Source organism: Equus przewalskii, chromosome 17 (genome assembly GCF_037783145.1).
Source record: "Equus przewalskii isolate Varuska chromosome 17, EquPr2, whole genome shotgun sequence".
Lineage (NCBI taxonomy): Eukaryota > Metazoa > Chordata > Mammalia > Perissodactyla > Equidae > Equus > Equus przewalskii.
In genome coordinates this window covers 56,407,009-56,429,332 of record NC_091847.1, presented here as the reverse complement: position 1 = coordinate 56,429,332, position 22,324 = coordinate 56,407,009, and the positions used below count along the sequence as shown (strand labels likewise).

Below are 22,324 nucleotides of genomic sequence, written 5' to 3'. Positions count from 1 at the left end.
AATATCTTTTAAGTGCCCGAGGCTCCCAAGGAAGTTGTTCCTGAAAAGAAGGTACCTGCGGCACCTCCTAAAAAGCCGGAAGTCCCACCAGCCAAAGGTAGTCACCCCCATGTCGCTGTGTTTGATACTGCTCATTTGTCTTTATTTTGTCTCATCATGAAAATACTAATATCTTTAAAGTGCCCGAGGTGCCAAAGGCAGCTGTCCCAGAAAAGAAAGTGCCTGAAGCTATTCCTCCCAAACCCGAAAGTCCTCCCCCTGAAGGTAATTATGAAAATATCCAAACTAGCATGTTTTAAAATAAAAACTCTCTCCTTACTGTTGTAAACATCTTGTTGCAAAATATTTCATATACTTTACTCAATTCTAGTGTTAACATGAGCTTGTGTCTTTAAAGTGTATGAGGAGCCTGAGGAAGTTGTTCCGGAAGAGCCTCCAGCTGAAGTGGTGGAAGAGCCAGAGCCCGCCCCTCCCCCCAAAGGTACTTGGCCCACTGCTGGGTTGCCTTTGCCAATCTTTTGCCTTTCCTACCCTGAAAGTCTGGGCACTATGAGCTTTAGTCTTGTACCTCACTTACCTTCACTGATTCTGAAACATAACTTCTAATATCTTTAGTGACTGTGCCACCTAAGAAACCTGTCCCAGAGAAGAAACCACCTGCTGTCATTGCCAAAAAACCTGAACCACCACCAGTGAAAGGTATTTCTCACTGCCACTGACTCCTACAGAAAAATCTCTGTCCTTAAAATGTCATGTTTGGCTGCTCGACTTAATGATTTCCATGTGTCATTGAAACTATGAGCTAAAAACTGCTAATACTTTTTAAAGTGCCCGAGGTGCCCAAGGAAGTTGTTCCTGAAAAGAAAGTGCCTCCAGTGGTTCCCAAAAAGCCAGAAGTCCCGCCTGCTAAAGGTACATGTAGCTGTCCACCATTTGTTGGAGGCGGACACAGCCTCCAATTTTTAAAAAGTGTCCTGTTCTGTGTAAATGTGATGAAAGTTTACTAATGATTCTTCATAACATTAAAATACTAATATCTTTAAAGTGCCTGAAGTTCCAAAAGAAGTTGTTCCAGAAAAGAAAGTAGCTGTCCCCAAAAAGCCGGAAGTCCCACCACCCAAAGGTACATGTCACTAATGAGATCTGCAGAAAAGCGCTCACTCTCGGTCTCAGAAGTCACTTATTATAGGAAACCCTTTTGTTTGTTAGAACTACAAACCTGCTATTCTGGATGTTTAGGGTTTAAAAGTTTTTAAATAACATCATTGATTTTTTCAAAAACTGATAGATCTATTATGAGCATTGGAAGAGTTTGCTGACGTGGTTTTGTTATTCTTAATAGGCCACTTTTTCCTCCCCACTTTGTGGGTCCAAGAACAGATCACTTATTGGCCTAATTGTGAATTTTGTTCTTGGATCTGTCCCTGGGTTATTTGAACTAGATGCGAACTAGATGTGGCATAAATGTCATGTAGTTCTCAACTGCCCAGAAGTAAAACTACCTAATATCTTTAAAGTGCCAGAGGTGCCAAAGGAACCTGTCGTGGAAGAGAAACCAGCTGTTCCTATTCCCGAAGAAGTGGAGCCGCCTCCTCCAGAAGGTACACGTAAGACCGCTAATGAGCTGGCCACTTGTGACTATTTCTAATTTAAGCCTTGTTCCTCTTCTTTTCTAATTCAGTATCTCTTGGTCATTTTCTATCCTTTAATTATTTGTCTTACTTCATCATGCTTAATTAGCACCGATCTCAAATCTGTTTTGGGTTATCAGTCAGCAGCATCTCCATAGAACATCATCATAAGCTGTATTAAACAAAGTTTCTCTAATGTACAGAGAAAGTAGAATAGGAGAACGAATGACTGTAAATGGCATTAAACACCAAAAGAGTTTTCCAAGAATTCAAATCAGTAGAAACAGAAGTCAGTGCAAATAAGATAGATTTCATCTTAACAAAAATAAGAAAAGATACTAATTGAAACAAAGGAAGAAATCAAGATGATATATGTCTGATGATTTGTGCATTTTAGAATATTGTTCCACACGTTGAAATAAAATTAACTATATCTTTAAAGTATATGAAGAACCCGAGGAAATTGCTCCTGAAGAGGAAGAGCCAGTTCCTGTTGCAGAGGAGGAACCAGAGGCGCCCCCACCAGCAGGTACAAGGCAGGACCCATTGCGTGGGAAAATACATCATTTGATTTTTATGTCTATTACATGTCTTCTTCAAGGTAAAATGTCCGTCTGCTATCTCCTTACTTGAAATTTGGCTTCATTGGCAAGAACAAAAGTCATTTGCACACATAAAGCTTTGGTCCTACAGAATTTTCCAATGTGCATACCAAGGAATTAGATGTGATCTTTTTTTATTCATTCCTTTGCATTAAACTTTTCATCATAATCATCTGACTCTAAAAGAAATTCCTATCTTTCAAGTGCCTGAAGAGCCCGAGAAGATTGTTCCAGAGAAGAAAGTGCCTGTCATCAAAAAACCAGAAGCTCCTCCTCCTAAAGGTACTTATACTAAAATAAATAAATATTCACTTCGTTTTTGTGTGCTGTCTAAAATTTGACACTCTTTCCTTACTATGTATTGTGATGTATCACGTAATTAACTCTCATCCGTATGTTAAAGTGTTGAACATACTTGTCAAATTAATGTGTATATATTGCACCTTGCAATTTTATATTATTAAATACTACTAATATCTTTAAAGTACCTGAGACGGCGAAGAAAGTTGTCCCAGTGAAGAAAGTCCCAACTGTTAAGAAGCCAGAAAAACCAGAAGCTAAAGGTATTCATGTCATCATTGACATCCTAATAAAAAAAAAAAAAAGAAGTACTCTGATGTCTTAAAGTGGAATCGAATTAAGTTGTCCTCATTGTTGCGTAACTGGGGACAAAAACGTCCTTATTGTGTTTCCATTAATTTTAATGCTCTTCCATTAACTATAGGTTCTTTATTCTTAACATTTTAAGTTCTTTTTATGTACTCTTTCTAAAATGAAACTAATATCTTCAAAGTGCCTGAGGTGCCCAAGAAACTTGTTCCAGTAAAGAAAGAACCTGTGCCTGTCACCAAAAAACGAGAAGTCCTGCCAGAAAAAGGTACTTACCATGAAGAGAAAAAATATGTTCTCTGAATGCTATCTGAGCATTTTAATAATTCTTAGGGAAAAAAATACTGAAGTATAAGTTTACACAAAACCACATTTTACAGAAAAATAGAGGAAAATAAAGAGGGCAAAGAGGGAAAATGAGACAAACAAGCAAGAGGGGAAAAAAGTGAATGAGAGTCAGTTGTGCCGTGATGTGGTTACATGCGGTAGAAAAGGACCTCCTCTCACTCCGTGTGTAGAACAGCTCAATTCAGCATATCATTGTTGAATGTTTACCATAAACAAGACATTGTATTAGAAAAGATAAGATCTGATCTTGTCTTCAGGCTACTTAAGTCTGGTGAGAAGAAAGAAAGTATAGCACAACTCTAGCACAGACAGGAAGCGATCACACCTACAGAGTGAGGATAAAGGGCTACAGAAACAGAGGAAAGAAAGACCAATTTCAGGCAGAGGATCAGGGAAAGCTGTGTGAAAGAAGCACAATTGTAAGCTTTGATTGATTTTGGTTGCTTCCTCAATATAGCAATTGAGGAAATGGTATTCTAAGCAAAGGCAAGATTATATCAAAAAGCACAGAGGTAGAAGAGTCTAGGAAGTTCAAGGACTGTCAAATAAACTTGTGTAACTTAAGTATGAATTGGTTGTGGGATATCTTGAAAGATAAGGCTGGATATAAAGATGAGGGTCATATTTTGGATTCTTTGAATGCCAGTATAAGGCGTGTACTTTATTCTGTAGGGAACAGGAATTGTCAAAGGTTTTGGAGCAGGTGTACAAATTAATAGGAGTTGGGCTTCAGAAAGGTAACTAGCAGCAGTTCAAGCTGTTGGAAGATGGTGATAATAGTAAAGAGTCATTGCTGTTATTTAGGTCTTTAAGAGCTGGACAAGATCAGTCGTGGTAGAAATGGAAACAGAGATGGGATTTGAGGGAGATGAGATTCAGTTGATGTCTGATTATTATCAGAGCAAGTAGGGAAATAGAGGAGCCCAAGATGATTCTAAGGGTTGAAGCTTGATGGCCATGAGAATGGTTCATAGGGTCCTTGAACAGATATTAGAAAGAAGATAGTGAATATATTTTTCATTCTTCAAGTATAGAAGTTGGGAATGTGCACCTGGAGCTTAGGGAACAGATCGGGGCTTGAGATGTACATCCAGAAGTCATACACATGGAAATAACAGTTGAGAGTGCAGGGGTGATTGCTCAAAGAATGTAGAGCAAATTTTTTAAAGCATTGAAGTTAGACCAGTAGAGAACACCTACATTTAAGGGTCCACAGAGGAAGAGAAGCAAATGAAGAAGGCTGAGAAGGTTCATTTGTAAAATTAGGATGTCCAAAAGAGCATCATGCCCTCAAAACCATTTTCCCCACAAAGTCTTATAAGATGAAGTTCTTTCTCCTATATTCTTTGCCTGCTCTTTGCAGAATCTTGCACATCTTCTAAATTCTTAATAGTAAACAAAATCAATATCTTTAAAGTGCCTGAAGTGCCCAAGGAAATCGTCCCAGAAGAGGAAGTGTCTGTCCCTATCCCTGAAGAGCCAGAAGCTCCAATTGTCGAAGGTACACGGCTGCTCTATAAATCTTGGAAAGACGACAATCGTCTTTATCATCTTACTTTGGTTGTAGATGAGTCTTTTGTATTTATCTGTTGTCTGTCTTATGTAGTAAAGTTATTGATGGTTGATATGTTGCAACTTAACAGTTACAGTATTCTATTTGAAATACAGTCTAAAATAAAATACTGTGTTTTTTAAGTTGAAGAGTCTGCTGAGGAAATAATATATGAAGAAAGAGCATCCATAACCATTGGTAGAAAAGTGCCTCCCCCTGTTGAAGGTATATATATATTTATGTAAATATAATTTTTTTAATCTCTTGGAAACTCCTTTTAGAAATGAAAACCTAGAAATACAAAACCATTTATAAGGTGGCATTCCTTCTTGAAATTAAAGACAAAAGCATCTGTCACGTTTCCTTCATTTTTTCAAATAGTTATACTTCTTTTGAAATCTTTAATTGGATTATTTGATTATTCTTGATGGTAATTATAAATTCCAAAGATATAGTTTACTGAGGTAAAACTGGAATAATTGCATTGGATCCTCAATGATAAGCCAATGTCAAATTTTAAGTCATCTCATTTGCCATCAACATACTTCGAATAAAATAGTTAATAAAAAGTTCAAGTATAAGAAAATAGAAATCTTATCTCTTTTTTTAGACAAGCGAATTTGTATGAATTGTATATTTCTGTTTGTGTGGCTATAATCTTTGCATCTACGTGAAATTTGTGTGTCTTTGGAAGAATCTTACATTACAATCTCTTATCCTTTGTCAACATTCTTTAAAGAACGTGAAATTGAAAAGTATATTGAGCCTGAAGAACCTGAACCTGAACCACAGCCAGAAGAAATACCAGTACAAGGTATTCAATTGGTCTTAAATCTTCATCATCATATTCTTCATCTTGAAATATACATGGTTTATGTTGTTCTACATGTATAGTAGGTCTCTACATCCGTATGTATGATGTTCTGTGTTTTAAATGTGTGTCTTGTTCTTATGTATCCACATCATTTGTAATGTTTGTCTCATGTCAATGTGCCTTATGTGGATGCTTCCTTTGTTGTTTTTATTAGTGCCTCTGCTATATCTCTCATCATCTGTGTATAGTGTTGATATTTTTATGTTTTATGTTGGACACTAATATTATATATCCAAAAAATAAGACTTTTTACTTCATATGTATATTTAAATTTCGACTGAATATAGTGTATATCCACATACTAATTAACATATGTATATGTACACTAACACTCCTGAAATACTCTTTCAAGAACCTGAACCTGAAAAGAAGGTTGTTGAGAAACCAAAACTCAAACCAAGGCCCCCAGCTCCTGCTCCTGCTCCACCTAAGGAAGACGTGAAGGAGAAAATAGCCCAACTTAAAGGTATAAAATACCTCTTCCAAAGTTGTATTAACTTGCTTCAAACTTCTGTCTAGTCGTCTGAAATAGTGCTTGCAAAAATTTATTACTTTTGGAAGTGTGCGCTTCCAGACATGACTTAGCGTGGGAATTACATAAAGACCCATGTTTCCTGCTGCTCCAGGAGCCCAGGGGTGCCTTGGCAGGCCATGCCCGCTGTCCTAGATGTCAAAAAGTGCATTGGTAGCTTCATCCTGGACATCTGGATGCAGGGCCTGTCCAACCAACTTTCTTGTGTGGAGTGGGGAGGAAGGGTTTTCTGATTTCAAAGCCTGATTGCTATGCATATCTTTGGGCTCTTATGCATGTGGAATGTATAAGAAATCTTTACAAGATATTTTTAATATTGCAGTAACAAATTTATACAAAGGCCAAAACTTTGTTCTTAAAGTATGTCATGTGCTTTTAAATATATAGTAAGTAATATATTTATGACATCCAATAGCTATGTGCTCATATACCATGAAAGGAAAGCATGTGAATGATCTCTCACTGCCCCTCCACTTTTTTTTCTTTTGCAACTCAGTAAAAACCCAGTTGTGTTCTGTGGTGGTCCTCTTGGCTTAGCCAGAAAGAGTGGTTATGGATATATTTGCTATCCAGTGCTCTTCCCTTCATTCTTTTTGCATTTAGATTTTTCTTTGAATCGATGTAATATTGCTTAATTTTAAAAACATCAGCATCTTTAAAAGCTGAAATAAACTGGCGAAAGCATATTATTCTTGTTATTTTAATTAAATGTTGTCTTATTTGTGGTGTCATGAGATGTCCCAATCTAAAATAATCTACATATAATCTTAGATAAGCACTTTTCCCACTCTCACCTACACATGTACAAAGACAGAATCTTCCAGAGAAAGACTTTGCTTCTAATGATTCTCACCCCTTTACACCCCTCCTGGCCTGCAGAGGGAACTTCTGGTATTTTAAGTCAGACATAGAAAAAGTGAGCACTTATTAAAAGGCTACCCATCTGCTGACTGATGCGCCATGAGGACACATACTTAAATACATTTCCCTTAATGTAAAATTTATACTCAAAGGAAAATTGCTTCCTCCTATGAAAAACAAAAACTGTCTTCCGTCTCAACCAGACTTTAATTTACTGTTCAACTTTGGAGTAAAACTGCAATCTGTTTTCATGGTTTGAATGCCTCTTGTATGTTCTTTGGTGGCTGTTCTTGGCTGCTGTTAATGCTTTTTGGTTATAAACAAAGCTTGATTTTGATTCTTGGAGCAAGTATTTAATAATTTGCTTCACATTTGTTTAAATATACAAATAATAAAAGTAAGTTCATATTCTTTAAAGCTGTTTCAAAGAAGAAAGTTCCTGAAAAACCTGAGGTTCCAGAAAAAGTGGAGCTTAAACCTCTGAAAGGTATTTCACAGTCTAGAAAATATATTAATATGCAGTATGCCTTCATCTGACTCCTTGCTCTTCCTGCCCTCTAGAGTATTCTTCTTTTCTTTTTCTTTTTAAAATAATCATAGTAGTGTCATTCATTTCATGTCTTTCTGTAGATTTTATGGTCCTGGCTCATCAGTGTTGCTTCCTTTGTCTCCCACCAATTTCCTACATTCTATGGATAAATGTTGTTTATCTTTGTCTCATCTACATATGTGTTCTCGCATTTTCCTAAACTTCAAAACATCACCTTTTACTGGTTAGGTGAAATTAATATCAGGACACATCTTAGGTTAAAATACTGAGAGCTAATAGTAGAAAGTTTTAGAATTTGTCTTGAAAAACAATATTTTAGCCAGTGTTATAAGCACTAAAAAAAAGTCATATCCTCTTTCTATACTAATAAAATGATTCATAGGAATTTCCTCGTGGCTTTTCTGTCACTTTCCTCTCACTAAGCTAAAGACATTCTTTCAGGTGTACAGATCTCATGTTTTAGAGAAATTTCATTATCATTGCAGGTCATTTTTCAAAATTTATTTCTCTTTAAACGATATTTTTCCCTAACTAAACTTAAACCCTAAAGAAAAATAAGTGGATCATAAAAGTCTAGAAAACATCTTTTAAAAATAAAATTGTTAATTTTTCTAGTAAGTATACCAAGTAGCAGTGTTTCGTTTAAGAATCAGGATGTTCAGACCCAGCAATTGAATCTGTTCTTGATTCACTCTGGAATTTTGGAAGAATCACCTATCTGAAGATACATTTCCTGATTTATAAAATGGAGTTTACAAAATAATGTTACTATGCATATTTACTAGTAAAAGATTATTACAAAGCTACTCATAAACATTAAAATGGAAAGTAATGGCATATAGTCATTTTAAAAATAATAGCTACAGTCGTGTGCTCTGCACCTGAGTCTCAAATGTCAATAAGATCTTAAAAATAAAGTAATATTGAAAAACAAGTGAACAGATGTGTTTTCACTTTGTCCATTATGTAAGTAAAGGATGTCACACCATCCCAACTTGGATTAATTAGATGCGTGATCTCTCCAGGTTCGATCAATGAAAATAGTTATACATTAAGAATACTGGTAATTCTAAAATAGTATTGAAGGCCAGAACAGTTTATCAAGGATAAAAAAATTTAATGTTTAATGGTGAAATTTTACTTAAAATACTTGACGTTAGAAAAAAGATCATTAAAGTGAAATATTTGTGTATTTGCCTTTATTTGTTTAAATTTTTGGAGTAAGAGTTAGGTAAGGTTATCTTTATCACATAACAAAGCTATTTAATGATTTCAAATGTCTTATTTAAAACACCAAACGGGACATTTTATAGAAATATCTAAGAAATTCAGATTTCATATGAGTGAACAAATATAATGTTATGTGACACAAATAAATAATGTTTTTAAATTAGATTTTTATTGACAACAGGAGGGAGGTAAAGTGGTTCAGTAATCTCCAAGTATTTCTCTTCTTGTTTCCATTCAAATCCATGAGGACTATGGTAGGAATAGGAGGCTTCTCTACATAATAACATCATCCACCAAGCCCAGGATTCACTGAAGACACAAAAGGAAGTTAATTTAGAATTCCATGGGTCACTTTTAGTCTAAATTCAAGAACATTTTTTTATTCATTAAAAATAAGCTTCCAACACCAGCTTTCAAATTCTATAGTTCTATAAGTCAGAATTATTTCAAAAAGGAGACTTTAAGAAAGGATATTTCCCTTCTGTTCAGAAAACGATTTGGTCCTTTCCCAACATCAAGGTCATAAACCAGGTCCCTTGGTTTTCTTCTCTCATCAGTGGAGAAGACTGAATGATGACACTAACACCTAGCAATATCATTTTAATGTAATTAATGATCAGGGAGATATCAATGTAGATTTGGCAATCTACGGTTGCAGATTGGGGCAAAGATGCTGTCAAGAACTCTGTAATTTGATGAAAGATTCATAAAGTCAGTATAGACAACATCTTCTACGCTCATTTAAGATGAATAAATTTGCCTGCAGTTAATACAATCGAATTTCATGACAACGTTATATAGATGGTTGCAGAGGAGATGTCTTAAAGTGGATTATTTGCTTTTAAATTCTGTGATATTTATGTGCAACAAAAATTATTACTTGAGGCACTCTAGCTAACTAGTTTTGAAAGAGACATTTTTCTTGTTGAAGTTTAGTTTTTACGTGAATTCACTTCAAAATTTGAAATCCTGTTCTTTTAAGTGCTTGGAGGGGAAAAGAAAGTTCGCAAATTACTTCCTGAACCTAAACCGCAACCAAAGGAAGAAGTTGTTCTCAAAAGCGGTATAGTATTTTTCAATCGTTCTCCCATCTTTAAGTGTCCAAATACTAGACTTGAAAGCTTACAAAATATTTCTGTCTCTTGGTTTTCTTTGAATTAAATTTCCTATTTATCAAAATTCATCTGTAGTGGCATTGAAAATTAAGAAGGCTATCATTTCCAAATCGTTTTTAAAAGAGCACAGAAATTTTGTGAGTTTTCACGGTATTTTGACATTTACCATGTTAATAGACATAACTCAATTGATAATATTTTAAACCAATAACAATGACCATAGCTGTCATTTTTATAGTCAAATTATGTAGTAAAATACACTAAACCTATTAAATACTCTAAATTACACCACACTATTTAAGCTTAATTTCGGTATTTGGTTTTAAAGTGTGACACAGGATCACCACAACTAATAAATAACATTTTTTAAAAAACTAAACGTTTCTTTCCTACTAATAAAATATTGAAGAATTAGAAGCAAGATAGTCAAATAAAGAATTAAGTTCTAACATTGTCTTCACATAGAATTACTGATTTGTAGGCTACGTTTCTTTAGAGATCTCCACTTAAATAAACTTTATACTTATTTAAATACTCCTCATTAAATTATAACATTGAGTTATGATTAGAATTTCTTGCTATTCAAATTATTCATTTTGTGTTTGGGTCATTTCTGCCACAGATTTGTCTCTGAACAGACTACATAGATATAAAGTGACTCTGAGTACTGTTCTAATTAACATAACTTTTGTTGTTGTTGTTTTTTAAAAAAGCATTGTTAGTGTCAATGCTAGTTTCCAGCACTAGGTTGCATGCTTTTCAGTTTCATTGCTTTGTACGTTATTTGCATTTGTCAAGCTTATTCAACATGTTCATTAGTTTGTCTTGGTTTACATATAAACCTTTTTGTCTTTTAAGTTCTAAGAAAGAAACCTGAAGAAGAAGAACCTAAAGTAGAACCTAAAAAAGTAGAAAAAGTTAAAAAACCTGCAGGTAGGAATCTCAGTAAATTTGTGAAATTATCTTTTAACAAAATGGACATTTAACAAAAGGTTTATCTTGTAAACATAAGTGGAATTAAATATAAACTTGGCTTCATATTTCATCTGTGATATAGTCTGTGTTTTCCATTGTCGGCTTCTGCTAAATATGTTTATGGTAATTTTCCAATGCCTTCATGTGTTTCCCTGTACTTCATCATTATTATTACCTGTACTTGACCACTTACGTTCTTCCAGTAGAAGCGATTCTAAAATAATCAAGTTGGCTGCAGAATAACTTCAAGGGAGGATGTCAGCAAATGTTTCATAAAATTTGACGGCCTCTAAGTGGATTGATTTTTATCACCAGCCTATTGCCAAAGGGCGTATTTATTGGGAACTATTATGGAAGTGATTTAGAAAGAGAGAGTTAATGGGTTGGGGTTGGGCAAGTGGATGGAATAAAGAAAGAAAAATACATTGAGGCAGAGTCAAGAAGAGAAAATAGAAATCGATAGAATAGAACATGTTTTAAAAAGCCATCAATAAGGCTCTTTAAAAATAGTTGGATCTGATTGTTTCAGATCAGTTGACTTCTAAGTATTCAAATCTTAAAATAACACTAGAAAATAATCCTGTTATCTTAAAGTACCAGAACCACCTCCAAAGCCTGTTGAAGAGGTTGAAGCACCTCCAGCTGCTGTTACAAAAAGGGAAAAGAAAGTTCCCGAACCAACAAAAGGTAAAACTTACTGACACTTTCTTAATTGTCTCTAAAAATGCAATTATGCATCATTTAAAATATCATTACACTGGCATTAAGATTTGAACACATGACCTGAATCTGTTCATCTCATATGCTTCATTTGTTTACCGTTTCACTCGCATGTGCAATTGGCTAGTGAGCAGCAGTTTGTTAAATAAATTACTGTTTTAAACACTAGGAAAAAATGTATTTATGGGCAATGAGATGACTAACAACATTAGAACCAATAAAATTTCCTTGCTATATTTTCCAAATATTTTGTTTAAAATGTGCAATAAACTTAGATCAAATACTCCATTTGGTAACTATATGTGTACAAATTCTAAAATCTTCCAGGGTATGTTAAGTCTGCCCAATTTTGGTTTGACTTTGTGAAAACCTTCAAAAATACTGTGATAGGGGCTGGCCCCGTGGCCGAGTGGTTAAGTCTGTGCGCTCCGCTGCAGGCGGCCCAGTGTTTCGTTGGTTCGAATCCTGGGCACGGACATGGCACTGCTCATCAAACCACGCTGAGGCAGCATCCCACATGCTACAACTAGAAGGACCCACAACGAAGAATATACAACTATGTTCTGGGGGGCTTTGGGGAGAAAAAGGAAAAAATAAAATCTTTAAAAAAAAAAAAAATACTGTGATAACCTGCTTATTACTGTGAATTTTTTTCAGTGCCCGAAATTAAGCCACCAATACCTCTCCCTGCACCTGAACCGAAACCAAAGCCCGAACCAGGTAAGCAAGCTCAAGGTCATAGCATATTCCTTCAGGCTTCCCACAAATAACATGTAGTTTATAAGAAAAAGTAAGTCAAAGTCAGTATGCAGCAAATGATTTCTAATGTCCCAATATATTGTAAGAATACGTTATATTTTATTGAATATAATATATTAAATATATAGACTATATTATTATATATAGAATATATTAGAGTTAGAATATATTATTCTCTGAAAAAAATAGTTATTTGAAGACTTTAAAGTTGCATCAGAAATGGCAAATGGGCCACCAAATGAGGTTTCAGGAAGTGACAAATGAATACATTAATGCAATGGACATCTCTCTGCAGAGGTGAAAATAATCAAACCACCTCCAGTGGAGCCTGCACCAACCCCCATCGCAGCCCCAGTGACCGTGCCAGTAGTTGGAAAGAAAGCAGGTATGTATGCTGTAGCTTTCTTTTTGCTTGTTTGTTATGGTAGCTTCATAAAAGGATTCATACTTGATTAAAATGCAAGCCTTCTTTATGCTGAAACGTAGGCATCATTTCCACTGTGGGGGTTTTATAAGTTCTTGATTAAATTTTCTTCATCTGATATCCTCTACCAACCTAGTCTTTCATCCAGTGGTGCATATTGTGTTTTGATTGGAATGTACATTCCTGCGACGCACCATTTCTTTATATGCTTTTGAGATTAAGTAATGAGTATGTTCAAGGCTGATGAAAACAAAGGAGACGGAGAGACACTCTAAGGACAAACATACAGGGATCCCAGTGGAGCTTCAAATTGCCCATGTGCCCTGGAGGAATCATTTCTCATTTTTTAAAAAGACTGCATGTTGGGATAATGAAAAAGTTTTGGAAATAGGTGGTCTTGATGGTTGCATAACATTGTGAATGTACTTAATGCAACTGAATTGTACACTTTAAAGTGGCTAAAATGGTAAATTTTATGTTAAGTATATCTTACTACAATGGAAAAAAAAGACTGCATAGTTCAGCCTTTAAATCTATATAAGAATTTAGATCAATAATGATTTTCTTAAATGTACTCACTTAGCGGTATGACTATCTCAGGCCAAACTTAAGGTACTTACTATTTGTACATGAACTTTTAATAGTTCATCACTTAGGTGATAATCTCAAAACCAAAAATGATTTGATGTGTATTGATCATTGATAAATATACGTGTCATTTGATCTTTGGCGACTTATTTAATCTCTTTAAATTTTAATTTCTTAATCTGTAAAATCAGAATAATAATTATATATGCCCCATAGGATTATTGTGAGGATTAAATATATGCAAAACACTTGGCACAGTACCTGGTGCTTAGTAAGCCCTCCAGAAATATTTGGGGTTTTATTGTGTTTAATGACATGAGTCAATATACTATGTTCTTTCGACTGTAGTTTAATTTTAATATTTACATTAACATATTTTATCACTGATATTTATGATTTGGGCATTATTCTTACTTTTAAACTTTTATAATTTCAATGCGATACCTTTTATAATTCAGAAAAAGATGATCACTGCCATTGGGCTAATTAAGTATGTGTAAAAATTAAGCTTTCCTCACTTATCCTCGCTTATCTCTTGAAGCCAAAGAACTAGTTCTACAGTTTATACTGCCCCTGCATTAATAACTGAATTAAACTCTAAATTCAGGAACTGTCTCGCTTCTGCTTTGGTTCATTGTCTAATTAAGGGAATCTTCAAAGGAATCCATACACGTGTAGCACATAGACCCTTTCTTTTCCCTTGGTCTTCCCTGGATTTGTCTGCTCAACTTAAACACAAAAATAAGGGCTTTTGGTAACTTCTGGACCATTTCCCTTTATCCTACAGTGATTCTTTGTTGACCAAAACTTATTTCCTTGGTTCATATAACCAACAGATACATAAACATGTAAAATACTTTGCATAACTAAGCAAGAATAAAACTCTTCCTCACAAGGCAAGAGTAAGCCGTCTAGAAATGGGAGAAGAATAAAGGCACTCGCTGAAAGAATTTTTTAATCCTAAATATGTTGACAATTTAGCTTGGTCACATTATTCTCAGAATGTGCTTTCTTGGAAATATCAAAGTATTCTCCATAGAAGTCATATAAATAAAACCAATTTCTTTTTATAGGTTAATATTTATAATAAAGAGGACAATTTACCCTGCGTGGTTTACTACTTGGCATGAAATAAGGCGGAAAAGTGTTTAAATGCTGAGTTTTCTTTCTATTTCAGAAGCCAAAGCACCCAAAGAGGAGGCTGCCAAGCCGAAAGGTCCCATCAAAGGTAACGTGCATTTCTCTGTACCTGTATTGTAACCTTTCAGTATGGAAAACTTTACATTCAAGGGGGAAAAATTTCAAAATTTATAACAATCTTTATTATTCCTAGTTGATTCTGCTAAAACTAGTATGTCTTCTGGTATTTCAAATAATGCATCTCTAATATTATTCAAGTGGGTATTATTTATATAACCAACATATTTTAGCATAACAAACTCTCCAAGTTCTTAACTTCATTATTCACATACATGATATTTATATATGACAGATAAAATGACTCGGCTTTGATTTAGATATTTTATACTCTTTAAAATTGGGCAAAATGAAGAGCGTTTATTATTCATAGATTCTTTATGCCATCTCATTTTCCTGTCTGAAAGAAGGCAATGTAAATTCAGTGGACCTTTCAATTGCCTGGTCTGTAATGATCTGTTCTTGACTTCTAGTTGCTCTATCACTGGTTTCATCCACCAGGCAGCCAAGTATGCACTTTCTCACCCTGACAGAAATGCCAAATCAACTTTTAATTTTATTTTGAATTAGGTGTAGCCAAAAAGACTCCTTCACCAATAGAACTTGAAAAGAAAAAGTTGAGACCAGGAAGTGGTGGGGAGAAACCTCCTGATGAAGCCCCGTTCACCTACCAGCTGAAGGCTGTGCCACTGAAGTTTGTGAAAGAAATCAAAGACATCGTCTTGACCGAAGCAGAGTCAGTTGGCTCTTCTGCAATTTTTGAATGTCTAGTCTCTCCCTCTACTGCCATTACAAGCTGGATGAAAGATGGTAGCAATATCCGTGAGAGCCCCAAACACAGATTCATCGCAGATGGTAAAGACAGAAAGCTGCATATCATTGATGTTCAGCTTTCTGATGCTGGCGAATACACCTGTGTTTTACGTTTGGGAAATAAAGAAAAGACCTCCACGGCAAAACTTATTGTAGAAGGTAATTTCCAGTATTCTGAATATGGCCCATATTAACTTTAACACAATAAACCTCAGTAGCAACTTTTATTATAATTTTAGAACCTCTTATTTCCAAATTTTATTTCATTGAAAATATTGTGTGTATTGAAAAGTCTTTGCAGATTGTTAATATTGAAATTCTCCACAGAACTTCCTGTGCGCTTTGTGAAAACGCTTGAAGAAGAAGTCACAGTGGTCAAAGGACAGCCATTGTACTTGAGCTGCGAGTTAAACAAAGAGCGCGATGTGGTCTGGAGGAAGGATGGGAAGATTGTGGTGGAGAAGCCTGGCAAAATTGTGCCTGGTGTCATTGGCTTGATGCGGGCCCTGACTATCAATGATGCAGATGACACTGACGCCGGAACGTACACAGTTACTGTGGAAAACGCCAACAACCTGGAATGTTCATCTTGCGTAAAAGTCGTAGGTTAGTACTTTGCTGGGGAATTTTGTTCTACTTATTATTATACCAAGAAAATGGAAGAGAGAATTTTATTTCCCAGCATCAGAATAAGAGCCTTGTGCTTTATCTAAGAGGAAGAAATATCAGTATATCATACAGATAAATAATTATGTCCAATTTTGAGAATTTTTTTCAATTTCTGAAATTTACTAAGGAAGCTATTTATATTACTTGTGCAGATCATAATTACTTTTCTGACCTCATTTTCATACAGAAGTCATTAGAGACTGGCTGGTGAAACCCATACGAGATCAGCATGTGAAACCCAAGGGGACAGCTGTTTTCACCTGTCATATAGCAAAGGATACTCCAAACATTAAGTGGTTCAAAGGATATGATGAAATCCCCTGGGAACCAAATGATAAGACTGAGATAGTGAAAGATGGAAATCATCTATCCCTCAAAATTAAGAATGCCACACCAGAAGATATTGATGAATATGCAGTGGAAATTGAAGGGAAAAGATATCCTGCAAAGCTAACACTTGGAGGTATAAAAATCTTACCTTTTATTCTAAAAGATAAGTTTTGTGTGTGCATAAGGCAAAATAACACATCCCCCCCCAAAAAAAATATGAGAACAAAGCATCGTTAGATTGTCTAAAGCACTGTGTTATTTCATCCCTGACAAATACAGACCGCGAAGTTGAATTGCTTAAACCAATAGAGGATGTTACCATTTATGAGAAAGAAAGTGCAAGCTTTGATGCAGAAATCTCAGAGGCAGACATTCCTGGACAATGGAAACTGAAGGGAGAACTCCTAAGGCCTTCACCTGTGAGTAATTTCCCATTTTCAGTTGTTAGTCATATAAAATAACTACATTCTATATTCAAGTCTGACATTCAAATGTGGTTCAACAATGATGGAGTTACTTCAGGCTTCTAAAGTCTCAAAGAGGAGAAGAAATTTGATGCGCTATTTGTGGACAGCTCAGACAATTTTTAAAAATTTTATGACAAGACATTTTTACTTACTTTTACCAGTAGTAATTTTTTAACTCTGTAGAAATCCGTATCTGAAACTTTTCTCCTCTAGGGAATTTCTCTCATTCAAATACTAACTAAAACTATTGTTTTTCAGACTTGTGAAATCAAAGCAGAAGGTGGGAAACGCTTCTTAACTTTGCACAAAGTCAAACTGGACCAAGCTGGTGAAGTCCTTTACCAGGCCCTCAATGCAATTACGACGGCCATTCTGACAGTAAAAGGTAGGGGCTTTTAGAACTCACGGCGTGGGCTCAACCTCATTTCATATCCCTCTGCATTCTGAAAAAACTCATTTTTACCATTTGATTTTCAGAAATCGAACTTGACTTTGCTGTGCCCCTGAAGGATGTCACTGTTCCAGAAAAGCGACAGGCTCGATTTGAATGTGTCCTCACCCGAGAGGCAAACGTTATATGGTCTAAAGGGCCTGATATCATCAAGTCATCTGACAAGTTTGATATCATTACTGATGGAAAGAAACACATTCTTGTCATCAATAATTCTCAATTTGATGACGAAGGGGTCTATACCGCTTCGGTGGAGGGCAAGACGACCTCAGCACGATTATTTGTTACAGGTAACAGCTGATGAGATCTGCCTGTAACATCCCATATTTAGGCATATAAATATATGGCTTTAAAGATATGGCTTAAATATATGGCTTCTAAAGATAGAACCGTGTTCTAATAGCTGCAAGTGACAACTGGCACCACTACTCTACTTTCACATTGCTACCAAAACAACTCCCTTAATTTTTTTTAATGGAGGATAGCTCAATTTGAAAAGATGAATAAATAAATGCCATGTGAAACATATCCTTTGTAACCAGGCAGATTAGAGTGAGAGATTTCTGAAAGTAAATTGTGTTTCTGAGCATTTTATCCATGCTTACATTGTAGGTATAAGATTGAAGTTCATATCGCCTCTTGAAGATCAAACAGTGAAAGAAGGTGAAACAGCAACTTTTGTTTGTGAGCTTTCTCATGAAAAAATGCATGTAGTCTGGTTCAAAAATGATGTCAAACTCCACACGAGCAGAACTGTACTCATCTCATCTGAGGGCAAAACTCACAAATTGGAAATGAGAGAAGTGACCCTGGATGATATATCCCAGATAAAAGCTCAAGTGAAGGACCTGAGCTCCACAGCAAACCTAAAGGTCTTAGGTAAATGTGACTACTAGAACTTGATCGCCAGTTTTTGGATGGTGGGAGTGGGGAGTAGTTAAATATTTTGCAACGTGTAACTCTTTAATAAAATTTCATTTGCACATTCTCCTGATGACCTGCTGAATGTCTTTTACAGAGGCCGATCCCTACTTCACTGTGAAATTACATGACAAAACTGGAGTCGAGAAGGATGAGATTATTCTGAAGTGTGAAGTGAGCAAAGATGTGCCAGTGAAATGGTTCAAAGATGGTGAAGAGATTGAACCTTCACCCAAATACTCCATCAAGTCAGACGGCCTGCGCCGCATCTTAAAAATCAAAAAGGCAGAACTTAAAGATAAAGGCGAATATGTGTGTGACTGTGGCACAGACAAGACAACAGCAAATGTTAATGTTGAGGGTGAGTTGCTCAAAAATTTAAAATTTGCCCTATCTGAACCTGTGGTTTATTTGTTCCGTCATTCTAACCAAACTTGTATCATTTCAGCTCGACTAATAAAAGTGGAAAAACCTCTGCGTGGAGTAGAATTGTTTGTTGGTGAAACAGCTCGCTTTGAAATTGAGCTTTCTGAACCAGATGTTCATGGCCAGTGGAAGTTAAAAGGAGAGCCTTTAACTGCTTCCCCTGTAAGTCAAGATTATCTGATCACACAGGAGGGGGCTTGGTTGGTTGTTGGTGAAAAAAGATACACCTCTGGTATGAAATCTCTTGATGAATTGCAGGAATAACCAGATATGAAAATGATGTTCTTTCTCTTTCCTTCTACCCCTCACTCCAAACAGGACTGTGAAATCATTGAAGATGGGAAGAAGCATATTCTGGTCCTTTATAACTGCCAGCTGGATATGACAGGAGAGGTCTCCTTCCAGGCTGCCAATGCTAAATCTGCAGCCAAACTGAAAGTGAAAGGTATGTTCTGCCTGTCAGCTACCCTCTTGTATTTTCTTTGCAGATTTCTTATGAGAGCTTGAATTGATCAGGGGTCATGACTGGAAGCATATTCTGGCTTCATCCACACCATCCTCTTTTTCAGAATTGCCACTTATCTTCATCACACCTCTCAGTGATGTTAAAGTCTTTGAGAAAGATGAGGCTAAGTTTGAGTGCGAAGTATCCAGGGAACCCAAAACATTCCGTTGGCTGAAAGGAACCCAAGAAATCACAGGTGATGACAAAATTGAGCTTATAAAGGATGGCACTAAGCATTCAATGGTGATCAAATCAGCTGCTTTTGAAGATGAAGCAAAATACATCTTTGAAGCTGAAGATAAGCACACAAGTGGCAAACTGATCATTGAAGGTAAATTTTTTTTTGTCAGATTAGCCACTTTTAAGTGATTTTTTTTTTGGCCTTTATTTTTATATTTCCTCCTCAAAGAGCTGGAGTAAATCAGGGTTTTTTTCTTGATAGGAATCCGGCTCAAATTCCTCACCCCACTCAAGGATGTAACAGCCAAGGAGCGGGAAAGTGCCGTGTTTACTGTGGAGCTGTCCCATGATAACATCCGCGTCAAGTGGTTCAAAAACGACCAGCGCCTGCACACCACCAAGTTGGTCTCAATGGAAGATGAAGGGAAGATTCATTCCATCACATTCAAAAACCTCTCTATTGATGACACCTCTCAAATTAAAGTAGAAGCTATGGGGATGAGTTCAGAAGCTAAACTCACTGTGCTTGGTAGGTGCTTTCTTCAATTTAGTTTTATTGCATTAAATTCAGCAGAAATTTGTGGAGTACTGATTACAGGGGTTATAGTGCATGGAAGCAGCCCCTATCTTTAAGGAACTATCGTATATGTTATCAGGCTTATTTCTGAAATATGTTTACTTAAAAATATAAAGACTTTAAGGTAATAAAGACTTGGGGTCACAAAATAGCCAGTTAAAATCAAAATTAAAACTCTTAATTAATTATTGGCTCTGTCATGTTTAAAACAGGAATGGAAATACTTCCTATCTCCTCACTTCATCAAAATTATTTCACTAAAGTGTCTTTCAAGTTTCTAATGAAAGAGGAAACACAAAACTTACATTAATAAACCTCATTGTTTTTCTTGGCCCCTTGATATCAAGCAGATTACATATGAAGTCTAATATAAATGCAAACTATTAATTGATTGAGAAAAACTAATAATGTGACCCTGGAACCTTAAAGGTAAAGTAGACATAATAGATTTGCTAAGAAATTAATCTGAATAATGAAGGAACACATAATTATCCTTGAAGCTAAATTTCATAGTGTCTTTCAAACTACTGTTAAGAAAATACTTTAAAATGTAATATATGGGCCGGCCTGGTGGTGTAGTGATTAAGCTCATGCACACCACTTCAGTGACCCAGGGCTCGTGGGTTCAGATCCCGGACATGGACCTACACACTGCTCCTCAAGCCGTGTTGTGGCTGTGTCCCACATACAAAATAGAGGAAGACTGACACAGGTGTTAGCTCAGGAACAATCTTTCTCAAGCAAAAAGAGGCAGATTGGTAACAGATGTTAGCTCAGGGCCAATTTTCCTCACCAAAAGAATAAAATAAAATAAAATAAAATAAATAAAATATAATATCGATAGATTAGATCTTGATAAATCCTATACATTGATTCCCTTTCTAACATGTAGAGAACTTTTGAACATAAGCATGTTAAATGAGTGAAAGCTTGGTGCAATTTTAAAATATACCCAGGACTCTATGAACTGCCCCTTAAAGTTTCCAGGAGATTTTCATTTCCCTAGATGGTTAATGAAGTTTTTTCACGTATGCTTTACTTGCAGAGGGAGATCCATACTTTACAGGAAAGCTTCAAGATTACACTGGCGTAGAGAAAGATGAAGTGGTTCTACAGTGTGAAATTAGCAAAGCAGATGCACCGGTGAAGTGGTTTAAGGATGGGGAGGAAATAAAGCCATCCAAAAATGCTATTATTAAGGCAGATGGCAAGAAGCGCATGCTAATACTGAAGAAAGCCTTAAAGTCAGATATTGGACAGTACACCTGCGACTGTGGGACAGACAAGACCTCAGGAAAGCTTGACATTGAGGGTAAGGAAATTTCCATGAGTTTTACTCTCGAAGCTGTTGAGGTTATTTCTGCCAGAGGCTAATGACACATGCTGACACTACACTTTTCTAGATCGGGAAATTAAACTGGTGCGACCCCTGTACAGTGTGGAGGTGATGGAGACTGAGACGGCCCGCTTTGAAACCGAAATCTCGGAAGATGATATCCATGCCAACTGGAAACTCAAGGGAGAGGCACTGCTCCAAACACCTGTAAGTCTATTTCTGAACTTGTCAAGACTTAGAGAAGCTGTGTGAAATAGAAAAGAACAGGTGAAAAGTCGAGTGCATGCAGGGCATTTAAACATGATATCAGGCTCTCTGTAAGAGATGTTAGGGTCTACAGCTGGGCTCGGACAAGCACACTTGCATTATTTCTGTTCCAGCATAGTGAGTAAAGTTTGTAGATACTACTGTGATGCTGCTAGTTGTTTCAGAATTATGCAGCTAAAATAAACTTTCATGATGCTACTTGTTGCTTTCATGATGGTACTCACAGGCTTTATTTCACAAAACAAGCTCAAAGTTATATAAAGTCTCCTCAACAGTTATTTAGTAGCATTCCTTTAATTAAGATAATATATCCTCAGAAAAATCCCAGGGAAAATGATTTCTTATGAAACCTCTCTCTTTCGGTACAGGACTGTGAGATCAAGGAAGAAGGCAAAACGCACTTCCTAATTTTGCACAACTGCCGCCTGGACCAGGCCGGTGGGGTGGATTTCCACGCTGCCAATGTTAAATCTAGTGCCCACCTCCGAGTAAAACGTAAGTATTCTGTGTTTCTGCTGAAAATGCAGTATAGCCTTTTGCAGTAAACGAACGTGAGGGAAATTAATTGGAATTATTTCATTAATTAGAAAACCTTATCAAAGCACAGAAACTGGCTTTCTTGTATTTACTTCTTTGACATCCGAATATGCACGTGGTTCAAATTCTAAAGTTTTGGAAATGTCTTTGCCGTCTGAACAATGTCCTTGGAAATTGACCTTGCTGCCTGAACAAAAGAAAATTAAGCAAGTCAGATTTTCCTACTTTGTAATCTTTTCATTCAAAGTAGATATACATACAATAAGACTCTAACTCAG

At 36.0% G+C, this 22,324-nt stretch overlaps 1 protein-coding gene across 1 annotated transcript in view; it reads left to right on the top strand.

Moving 5' to 3' along the window:
- TTN (titin) overlaps positions 1-22,324 on the top strand; it is a 269,108-nt gene that overhangs the window by 145,179 nt on the left and 101,605 nt on the right. The window contains exons 191-227 of the mRNA XM_070580292.1: positions 14-97; positions 181-264; positions 398-481; positions 616-699; positions 829-912; positions 1,046-1,123; positions 1,518-1,601; positions 2,074-2,160; positions 2,438-2,515; positions 2,719-2,796; positions 3,027-3,110; positions 4,608-4,691; positions 4,887-4,967; positions 5,482-5,556; positions 5,969-6,082; positions 7,428-7,496; positions 9,772-9,852; positions 10,763-10,837; positions 11,474-11,566; positions 12,257-12,319; positions 12,654-12,743; positions 14,548-14,598; positions 15,138-15,539; positions 15,708-15,986; positions 16,237-16,512; positions 16,659-16,798; positions 17,105-17,231; positions 17,324-17,587; positions 17,910-18,176; positions 18,316-18,579; positions 18,667-18,806; positions 18,963-19,089; positions 19,214-19,480; positions 19,592-19,858; positions 20,952-21,218; positions 21,310-21,449; positions 21,878-22,004. Coding sequence (XP_070436393.1) covers positions 14-97; positions 181-264; positions 398-481; positions 616-699; positions 829-912; positions 1,046-1,123; positions 1,518-1,601; positions 2,074-2,160; positions 2,438-2,515; positions 2,719-2,796; positions 3,027-3,110; positions 4,608-4,691; positions 4,887-4,967; positions 5,482-5,556; positions 5,969-6,082; positions 7,428-7,496; positions 9,772-9,852; positions 10,763-10,837; positions 11,474-11,566; positions 12,257-12,319; positions 12,654-12,743; positions 14,548-14,598; positions 15,138-15,539; positions 15,708-15,986; positions 16,237-16,512; positions 16,659-16,798; positions 17,105-17,231; positions 17,324-17,587; positions 17,910-18,176; positions 18,316-18,579; positions 18,667-18,806; positions 18,963-19,089; positions 19,214-19,480; positions 19,592-19,858; positions 20,952-21,218; positions 21,310-21,449; positions 21,878-22,004 — 5,139 coding nt within the window. The remainder of the gene's footprint in view (positions 1-13; positions 98-180; positions 265-397; positions 482-615; positions 700-828; positions 913-1,045; positions 1,124-1,517; positions 1,602-2,073; positions 2,161-2,437; positions 2,516-2,718; positions 2,797-3,026; positions 3,111-4,607; positions 4,692-4,886; positions 4,968-5,481; positions 5,557-5,968; positions 6,083-7,427; positions 7,497-9,771; positions 9,853-10,762; positions 10,838-11,473; positions 11,567-12,256; positions 12,320-12,653; positions 12,744-14,547; positions 14,599-15,137; positions 15,540-15,707; positions 15,987-16,236; positions 16,513-16,658; positions 16,799-17,104; positions 17,232-17,323; positions 17,588-17,909; positions 18,177-18,315; positions 18,580-18,666; positions 18,807-18,962; positions 19,090-19,213; positions 19,481-19,591; positions 19,859-20,951; positions 21,219-21,309; positions 21,450-21,877; positions 22,005-22,324) is intronic.